We start from the raw sequence: 10,471 nt of genomic DNA, 5'->3' as shown, positions 1-10,471 counted from the left end.
ACCACAGTGTACGGAACCCATTCCAGACTTGGACACACTTCACTCATGGTCACAGGAGGGTGAGAAAAAGATTGATATAGAAGGAGAGGATAATTTTTGTGAGCCCAGAGTTTTAGAAGGAATTCTTAAAGCTAAGGTAATGTATAAACATTTTGAACTTAATAAGTATTTTTTCCGGGGGGGAGGGGGTTAGCTGGTGGTATATGGTGGGATAACTTAGGTGAAGAGGGTAATTGGTATAAATTGGGTTAACTAAGGAATGTTAGGTAAATACCTTTAATGAGTTTTGTCATTGTGCTGTACCTAGTACCAGGTCCAGCTGGTTCAGAAGGTAGCATCTGGCTTTGGTCTCTGCTGCATCGTAAGCTTACCTCTCTTTATGAAATGGCCAGATGTACGTTTAAAAATGGTGACTTGCTCAAGGTGAACACCAGAAATCATTGCTAGCTCTCTGTCAGTGAAATAGCTCTGGATGCCCAGTGGAAGATATTAGTTAAAATTTGGTAGGCAACAGCAAGGGTCATTGGGCATAGTCAGTTAGGAACTGCTCACTGCACGGAACTGGCCAATGAATCCTCATGCTTTATTCCATATTAGTTGACATACAGAACTCAGTGGACCCCCAATGCCATGCATGTGGGATGTTATGAATCTCTTAAGTTATAAAAATTGAAAGTAGGAGATTTAGATATAAGAACCTGAATTAACCCTTAAACGCTGACCGGACGTGTTATACGTCGACTAAAATTCAATTGTCTCTCAGGGTTGCTTAAACCCTTTAAACCCCGCCGAAAGTGGTAATTTTTAAAAAATTGTTCCTCCTGTTATGGCCCGGCGGCTGTTCGCGAGTTCTAGTTGACGCTACCGAAGCGGAAAAATTTTTTTTGTTTTTTTCAAAAAAAAAAATCACAGCACGCTTAAGTTTTCAAGATTAAGAGTTCATTTTTGGACTCCATTTTGGGTCATTGCCTGAAGTTTAGTATGCAACCCATTCTGAAAATGAAAAAAAAATATATATAAATATTGGGTATTATATGACAGTTTGCCCCCCCCCCGAAAAAAAATTCATATAGTAATTGTTTACAAATCAGCTTTTGGTGAGCAAAACGGTTGTGTTAAAGCTATCGGAGTAAATTTTTTTTTCGTTGTAGTGTACACTAAAGGTGCGATGATTTTGGTATATAACCACATTGTAAAACGATCAAGGCCAACACAGAAAAAGAAAAGATGATTATCACAAAATGGTATGCATGAATTGTTAACGTGCGGACGTAAAAAAAATCGGTTTGTTTGCATTAGAAACTTACCTGACAGGATTATATATTATAGCTGTAAATTCTCCGTAAGTCCGAACAGAATTTCAAAACCTCAGGCGGCACCACGCAGTGGGCGGCCGGTCCAGTTGGTAGTTTTTAGTACCCATTCCTCCGCTGGGAGGCGGATTATCAGGGAACCGATTTCCATTTTTCTTATTCATATTTTTTTCTGTCGCCGGTCGGTAAACACCTGTTTTACAGACCTCCACGCCCAGGATTTTTATTTGGATTTGAACTCGTTCTAAGTATCTGGATTGACTTTTGGTTTTGTTTGACTCTGGAATTGTTGGATTGGCCATACGCGATAGTTGGACTGTTTTTGATTTTGGATTAGGCTTTTTTCTGTGAACGTAGATGTCGTGGATCAAGTTCAGTGAGCTTCATAGTGTTTTGTGTGAGGAGTGACTTGGGCAACGGGCGCCCTCCCACCCCGCGCAAGGGGTGGAGCCGCTCGGAGAGACTCGTGTCCGTTGAAAAAGGACTTTTCCTAGGGAGGAGCCTTTAACGTTCCCCTCTTTCCTCCTCTATTCGTTGCGGTCTTCGACCGTGCGTCGTATGACGCGTTTTTCCTCCAAAGAAGAAGAGGTCTTTTAAGGACGTCGTCCGAGGACGACGCTGAGAAGCGCCTTCTTCTCGGCCTGGCACTCGGGAAGGCAGGGTTGCTGTACCTTTGTGAGAAGGAAGGAGGCGTCCCCCTCGCCCCTCGTCTTCTCGCAAGGTGCAGCCCTTCACCTCCTCTCGTTTTTCGCCAACGAAGATGTATTCTTGTGTCCTTTTCAAGACCCAATTGTCGGCCTTAATGGCTCAGAAGACTCGCCCTAGCAGCAAGTTGAGCCCTAAACCGTAGGAAGGACGCTCTTAGACTGCCATGTCAAGAGGGACGAGTCCACGTGCCCCTTCCTCCGTTCTCCTCGTTCGTCGTCTGTCCTCCGCTTTGCTTCTTTCTTCGGGGGAGCTTTACCTTGTTCTCGTTATGGGCGGGTGGTAAGGAAGTCTCGTGGACCAGGAACGCTTTTCTTCCCTCTCAGACGTCCTGATCAGGCCCGCGCGTCAGGACGCCTTTGAGGACGCTCGGTCAGGGACGCCTTGGTGGAGGACGCTTTGGAAGACGCTCGGTAGGACGTACGCTTTTGGTAGACGCTCGTCGGGATGTTTTTGGCTTGACGCTTTGCCTGTTGAGAAGGCTTTCAGAGCGCCGCCCAGAAGGACGCTTTAGATGAGGCGAAAGCTGGACCGCTTGAGCGGAAAGCGTAAGGACGCTCCTCGAAGAGCGAAATAAGAGTAGACCTCTCTTTGAACGCGCAAGCGGCGGTCAAGACTCCTCTGTCGTGGTTCGAGCTCTAAGGAATCGACAGAAGGTCGGTCGCTTTGAAAGAGGCTGATTATTTGTCATCCTCAGAAAAGCCTTTGTTGAAGGCTAGACCCGTTGGCCGCACGGCCCCCTCGTCCAGAGGTTCAATCTCCTTTGCCTTTCTTTCGGGAGGAATGGAGCGCTTAGTAGTCCTGGCGGACCTCAGGTGAGGAAGGAACAGGCCAGTCAGTTTGTTCGTCCGGCTATCTGACTACAAGGTGCTGGTTAGCGCCTGTTACGCTCTTTTTCTTTTGGTGAGAAGGTTACCCCCAACCTGCCAGCTCCCAAGTCTCCACCATCTCAGTTTTCGTTCATCGGAAGTCGGTGCAAGGTTCCCCGGAAGTTTTGTGGAAGATGAAAAACTTCCTTGTCCACTAAAGAGAGCGTTCCTTCAGAAAGTTGCCAGGGACATTGGATGGGAACGTCGGAAGGATCAGGGCAAGTCGACTTTCGCCCTTCCGCCTTCAAGATCTCAGTGGGGGAAATGCAGGCATTTGCGTATGAGACCTCTAAAGGTGAAGTAGGTAGTTAAGATCCCGTCCGCTTCCCCAAACCAGGGGACTTTGCTAGTCTGGGTCGATGCACAGAAGAGATCTCTTTTATCGAACCGCTAAGATTTCATGGACACCAACGGAGATTGACCATCAACATGAAAGGTTCTGTTGAAGGACTCTGGAAGTCTTTGAACTTTTTCTAGACTGGTTAGACCTGGGTGAGTCCTGGTATCTTCAATTCTAGGGTCCCGATTCTTTGAAGTCTGGGGGAGGAGCTGTACAATGTGTTATTCTGCATGGACAAGGCTTGTCAGTAGGGACTGGTTCTGGGAGGCGGTTAGTGGCTTCATTTCGGCACTTGCTTTCCTCAAAGAAGAGAGCGCTTTCTGCCAATTTTACAGCTAGGTCTGTTTCTTCTGCATCGCAGAAAGCGGAAGCTTTCTTCTTTGCAACACTCTTTCGAGGCCATCTCTTCCCCCAGACTTATGGTAAAGGGACCTGGCAGTGAGCCTACAAGAGGAAAGGTCCTACCCAGGACCCTCTTGGCCCAGTCTTCAAAGACGTCCCGCAGTCCCTACCCTACGTTCGTCTTTTGGACTGAACCTCCTATGGAAGGTTAAACCCTTTCGTGGCCGCCTACCTCCCTCGAGAGCTGCTCCTCGGGGAGGGAAGGGCTTGGCAACGAGGAAGAGGTTCCTTCAAACCTAAATCCTTCTAACAGTGTGAAGATAGTCCTTCAGATGCTTGGTTCGGGAGGCCAAGGCTAAAGTTCTTTGCCGGGGGCGTGGAGACGAGAGAGAGATACAAGATGCGGGTGGTCCCTTCAAGATTAGGGGTGGGAAACAGGGGCGTACAAGATCCCCACTTTGTGGGACCCTCCTCCTCCTCCTCTATCTACTACTCCCAGAGGATCTTTTCCCCGTCGTATCAATGGGAGAAAACAATACAAGGTTGCTTTTAGATCTTTTTAGATCAAATGATCGAGAAAAGAGCGGTTGGAGCAGGTCTAGGACCTGGGGTCACCAAGGATATTACAACAAGACTTTCCTGGTACCAAAGCAGATCGTCGGGAGGGTGGTGGTGGGTCCAGTCTTGGACGTAAGCAGCCTGAAGCTCTTTTCATAGAAAAGAAAAAAAATTCAAGATGGGAAAAACAGACCCTCAGTCGGGTTCTAAGGATCCTTAAGACCGGGCGACTGGATGGTTTTGGAGGGAGCTGGCTTCGCACTTTTGCCACAGGACCTCCTTGAAAAGAGAGCTCTGTTCTGTAACTTTACGGCGAAGTCGGTTTTCTCCCTCTCAGAGGGCCGGAATTGGTTGTTTGCCCCTCTTTCGAGCCCCCATCCTTTCCCCTTTTTCCCAGGCTATGAGTCAAAGATCTTTGGCCGTCAGTTTGCCAAGAGAAAGCGACACAGGGACCTGCTTGTTTGCAATCCTCTCGACGTCCTGCAGTCCCTTCCTTCGACGTTCGTTGGGAGTTCAAGCTTCAAAGAAGCAGAAGCCCATTTTGAGGAGCGGATCTTCCTCGAGACCGTCTCCTCGAGAAGAGGCCTTCCCAGGGAGGCATCAGGCCAAGCAAATCAGAAGAGAAAGACAGTGCTTGGAGGACCTTACGTTGACACTAAACCTGATTCAGATCGTTTGGGATTACCGTCGGAAACCTCGAGGAAGTCCACGAGCTGACCCCCAGGACAGAACTTAGTCTATCTGGGGATTCAGATGGATTCTCGGGGTTTTCGAGTATTTCCTTTGCAAGAGAGATCGCAAAAGGCTTGCAGAAAGGTCTCTCTCTTCCTTAGGGAAGGAACAGACTTTTGGACGATGGGAATGGGCTGAGCCTTCATAGGGACCCTTTGTTCTCGCTCGCAACAGTTCTTCCCTACCACTAGGAAAGTCTTCATAATAGTCCGTTCCCTTCAATTCTTCCTCAATAGGTCTTGGAGTTTGGAAGACCGGACCAATCTTTTCAGAAACCCGTTTCCCCATTCCAGTGTAGAATGAGACCGCACTTGGAATGGTGGTTGCCCCCGTCTGAAGGAGAACAAAGGAATCTCCCTGAAGAATCCCAGAAACCCAAACTAGTTGTTGTCTCCGACGCGTCGGAGAAAGGTTGGGAGCAACATTCGGTCTCGAAGGAATCAGTGTCAAGGACACCCTGGGAATGCAGCACAGGATGTCCTTGGCACATAAACTGCAAAGGACTCTTCGCCGTACACCCTGCTCTGAAAGAGTTCTAGAAAAACCTCTTGTTTCAAACAAAGTAGTTGTCAAGTAAATGTGGTGGACAACAACCACAGCACTTGCCTACATTCGGAAACAAGGAGGGACTCACTCCTTTGTTCCTCTACGGAACTTGCCAAGAGATCTTCCTGCTTTCGGACGTCCCAGGAAGGAAATCCTCCCTGCTTACAAAGGTTCGTTTCAGGGAAAAAGGAACTGTGAGGGCGAACAGGCTCATCAGGAGGAAACCAGGTCCTTCCACACAGAGTGGACCGCCTACAACAAAGATTTGTTGTTGTCAAGATCTCTGGTCTCTTTCTGGGGGGACTACCTCAAATGTGGATCTCTTCGACCACAATTCTCTTCCAAAAGGCTTGGGAGGTCTTTTGTCTCGGTCCGTGGAAGACCCCAGGAGCTCTGATAGTCCGACGCCTTCCTACTGATACTGGTCTCACGTAGACTCCCTACCGCTTTTCCTCCTTTGTCAAAATCCTGGGACTAGTTTCTGAAAAAATTTGTTGGCTTTCAAAGGGGTGACGGAGCTGACATTGCTAGCCCCCACCTTTTGGCCGGCACAAGACTGTTCACCGGAGGTGGTGGTAGTGGATGGATGGTAAGATTTTCCCAGGATTCCCTCCCAAGAAGGATGGATCTTCTCAAACAATCCACACTTTCCAGAGGTATCATCAAAAACCTCCTCCCCCCGCTCTCAGCTCTGATTGCCTTTCGACTCGAAGACTCGGTCAGAGTGAGAGGGTTTTCCTCGTAAAGTTGGCAAGCGTGCTGATCGTGAAAGAGCCCGCAAAGAAAACCTCCACTAGGCAAGTATATCAGTCCAAGTTGGGAGGTTTTTTAGAAGGGTGGTGCAGATCTAAGAAGTTGTCCCTTCCTTCCCACTACCTCTGTTAGCGGAAATTGCGGATTTCCTGCTATTCCTGAGAGAAAGGGAATTCTCATCTATCTGTATCCACAATAAAGGGATACAGAAGTATTGCTTTCGGCAAGTGCTTCAGGGAATAGAGGATTAGATCTGCAAGGATAAACCAAGGAATCTCCTCCGATCTTCATTAAGATCCTTTGGAGACTTACGAAGTCCTAACGGAACCGGTTTCTCCCTCAACTGAAACCTAAGATGTAGTGACTCAAAGTTCCAGGTTCATCCGAAAGGGTTTGAACCACTCCTCAATCTCGGCGTCCGTTTCGAGACATCACTAGGAAAGAAATTGCGTTATTCCTATTATCTTAGCTAGCGGCAAAGAGAATTAGTGAATTGCATGCTCTGGAGGATAGAGTAGGATTTCAAGGGAGAGTCAGCTATTTGCTCGTTTAAAACCCTGTTTTTTAGCTAAAAACTAGAAATTCCCCACGAATCCACTGGCTGAAGTCCTTCGTGGTTAAAGGCTTAGCGCGTCTCGTAGGCAGAGAAACAGCGAGGTCTCTATGGTCCCTGTAAGAGCTCTAAAAGGTTCTACCTTCAAGAAAAGGAAAACACAGATGGGGGGCTCTAGACAAGGTCTTTGGTGCCTCGGTAAAAAGACCCCACCACAAGACTGATGTCCAAGAATGGCTCTTTGCATTCTTTAGTGGAAAAAGAAACGTCATTACAGACGCGCATAATAAGATCTGTCCTGAACGAAGGAGGTTTTCGACTGGTTGAGAGTGAAAGTCTCATTGAAGTGAGAGCAAGTAAGCGAACGGTCTCTCTCGTTTTCAAAAGAATACTGTCTCGTAAAAACATCATAGATACGACATTTTGGAGGATGCAACTCAGTAATTGCATTCTCATTACTTTGAGAAGACGTTCGTGTAGCCTATTTATGAAAAGAAATGTTTTTCTCTTGGGATCCTTTCGGTGTCGGCGGATACGATCCTGGGGTATGGAAGCCCAACACCAATCCTTAAGTAATATACTTACCTTGCTTTTTAAGCTCTGTTCTTAGAGTCTCTTCTAACAAAAAAGGAACTTGGTGCTGCCACGGGTGGGCCAGTCACTGTTGTTCAGTAACAGAAAACTCTTGTGATACCTTATTAGATGAGTAATAAATTTTTTTTTTGAAAATTTATGTATGTTGTGCGTATTGTGCTTTTTGAGTTATTGGTTGTTGGAAGAGTTTTACGGGGGATAACTCAGGAAAACAATCTTTATTTCTAACATGGTGGTTAGGATCAGGTGGTCGGGATTGGGTTGGTGATGCTCCTTCAATAAGGGTGTATGTTATTGTCATATAAGTGGGATCAGCACCCATTGACAAAGTCCTTTCAGGCTTCTGCCGAGTAAGCGGATAAGACCCCATCGGCAAGACCCACAAGAACTCTTGGCCATAGAATCATATATCTCGTAAAGTTTCTTGAGGTGATGCAGACTACATTGGCAAAAACCCCACCCCCGAAGTCTACCACCTATCAGGGATAGGAATCCAAGGTTTTATTTATACCCTAAAACAATATGTTGTTGTTTACCTGTCTATTCCAGAAGTAGCTGTCTCTTACCCTCCCCCAAACAAAGGGTGCCAATCAAGCCTAAGTTAATATTGATCAGGTTAAGTTGATGGTAAGAAAATTGATTTATTGAAAAATGAATTGTTCTGAACAAAAGTCTTTGCATACCATTACTTACCTGGCAGATATATAACGACTTATTGGCCCACCCAGCCTCCCCCACCCGGCAGGAGATGGTGGAAAGATGAGAAAAATTATGATAGAAAACGGGAATTGGTTTCCTAGTCCTGCCGCCAGGGCAGGCCGGCGGTAGATCACCTGACCCTACCCCCCTTGTAGGCGGAGTGGCTGGCGAAATTTGAAATCTGGACGACGGAGTCTTAGCTAAGTAATAATCTGGACCAGGTAAGTAATGTATGTTAAACCTTTATTTGTATCATTAACAATATCATTTTTGGACAATTAGTCAGTTTTCAAGATTGGAGACGCCCTGTCAGTTCATTCGGGCCTTAAGAACCGGGGCGATTGGATGGTGTCAATTAGATCTTCAGGACGCCTATTTTCACTTCCCTCGATCCCATCCCCTCCAGTCGATGAAGTACCTGCGTTTTCTGTCCTGAAAGGGAAGGTATTCCCAATTCAGGGCTCTTTGCTTTCGGGTTGTTGAGTCACAGGCCCCCCGATGGTTCTTCACCTTGTTAATGAAGAAACGTGGCGATGGTGGCTTCATCTGTCAAACGTCAGGATCCTCCTTTACCTAGACGGATCGAACTGGCTCATTCGAGCCTCTTCGGAAGCCCGGTGTCTGGAGGACCTGCCCCTCACTACTTTGAACGTTAGCAAAGTCCCTGGGGCACTTCTGGGGAATTTTGAAAAGTCACATCTGACCCCAACATATTCCATCGTGTATCTGGGGAGTTCAGATGGATTCAGTGGCTTTTCGGAGCTTTTCCGTCCCAAGGTACGTCAACAGCAGCAAGGCTTAAGCAAAGTGTCAAGCCTTTTCTAGGGAAAAAGAATCATGCTCGGTGAGGGATGGATGAGTCTGCTGGGGACCTCATTTCCTCACTGGAGAAGTTTGTTTTCCCTGGGGAAGACTGCACCTCCCCAGGACCTCTTCAGTTTTTTGCCCTGACAGGGGAGAAACTTGGTAACAGACAAGTACAATCTAGATATTTATCTTGAAGATCTCGGAAGTTTAAAAGGTTAAAAAGGTTAAGGTAAGGGGTGGTCCTCGATCCTGTTGAAGCTGTCGGAGGGATTTTCCCTCAAGCTTCAGAGCCCCCGTCCTAGTGTTGTTCTCCGACGCCGTCTACCTACGGGGTGGGGAGCAACACTAGGGGGGAACGAAGTTGTCAGGGACACCATGAGGAAGGGGAACAGGTGTCCCTGGGCGACGCTAAACCTTCAAAGAGCTGGCAGCCATGCCAATTTAGTTGCTCCCAGTTCTTCCGCAAGACAAAGTCTCTCGTCGGATAGTTGCAAATCAACTCAAGACAACCACAGCTCTGGCCTACATCAAGAAAGCAGGGGAGGAAACACACTCCTCGGTCCCTGCTTCACTCTAGCGAAGGAAGATCTTGTTGTTGGGCGAAAGCACGGGACGTTCACGATCCTTAACGAGGTTCGTCGCAGGGGCGGTCGAGAACGTCCGTGCAGACCTCCTCCTTGTCGGCAAAGGTCAGCTACTGCCCGACCGAATGGTCCCTTCATCAACGAGGTATAGCCAGGAGCTGTTTTTTTGGTTTGTTTTTTTATTGTTTATGGGGGGAACGTCCTCTCATGGACATCTTCGCGACGTTCAGAGGACGAAGATGACTTACCACTTTACTGCCTCCCCGGTTCTGGATCCAGGCGCCAGTGGCGATAGACGGCCCTTTTCCTGGGGTGACTGGACAGGCTGGACCTTTACGCCTTTCCCCCGTTCAAGGATCCATAGGGAAGGGTTTTTTTTCTAAGAAATTTTGCAAGCTTCGAGGAAGGGGACGATGGATGACCGGCTTTGGTTTGCTCCTTTCTGGCCTAAAACAAAAGGACTGGTTCAAACAGAGGTCATGGTCCTTCGTAGGTAGACTTCCCATGAGGGCGCTTCCGTCAAGGATAGATTCTACTCAGATAGCCCCACTTTGAGAGGTAACCACAAAAACCTCCCTGACTCTGAGTCACTGACTGCGTTCCAGGACTATCCAAAAGCTTGGCCAGAGCAATGAGGTTTTTCTAGACCTGTGGCCAAAGGAGCTATTATTGCCAATTGCAAGCAGAGAGCTTCCTCTCTTGCAGTGGTACCAGTTCGGAAGTGGGCCCGGCCGCTTTCAGGAGTTTTGGTGCCAAGAAGAAGGGCATTTGTCCCTCCACCACGACCTCTGGTGAACCAGATCGCTGATCCTTCCCCTTTGTACCTGAGGAAGGACTGAAGGACTTGAAGCTGGCAGTACCCGACGATCAAAGGCTACAGAACGTGCGCTGTCTGGTAGTCTTTTCGGACACATTAGGCCTGGACCTTGGTGGCCAAACTACAAAGAACCTTCCACGCGATCTCTTAAGAGATCATTCCGAGACCACGAACAGGTATCTCAACCTAAGTTGCCGTCAGTTTTGGAACTTGGACGTTGGGTTCTAAAGTTCCTCCATGTCCACAGCCAGTTTCGAAA

At 47.7% G+C, this 10,471-nt stretch overlaps 1 protein-coding gene across 1 annotated transcript in view; it reads left to right on the top strand.

The window, feature by feature from the left end:
• Positions 1-10,471, top strand: part of LOC135222907 (cap-specific mRNA (nucleoside-2'-O-)-methyltransferase 1-like) — a gene marked incomplete at its 5' end in the record, with an annotated part of 229,538 nt that overhangs the window by 107,763 nt on the left and 111,304 nt on the right. The window contains 1 exon segment of the mRNA XM_064261303.1: positions 1-136. This exon segment is cut by the window's left edge and continues 32 nt beyond it. Within this exon segment, the coding sequence (XP_064117373.1) occupies positions 1-136 (136 nt within the window).

Source organism: Macrobrachium nipponense, chromosome 20 (genome assembly GCF_015104395.2).
Source record: "Macrobrachium nipponense isolate FS-2020 chromosome 20, ASM1510439v2, whole genome shotgun sequence".
NCBI lineage: Eukaryota > Metazoa > Arthropoda > Malacostraca > Decapoda > Palaemonidae > Macrobrachium > Macrobrachium nipponense.
Note: the sequence above shows the minus strand (reverse complement) of the source record. Positions and strands in the feature narration are given on the sequence as shown.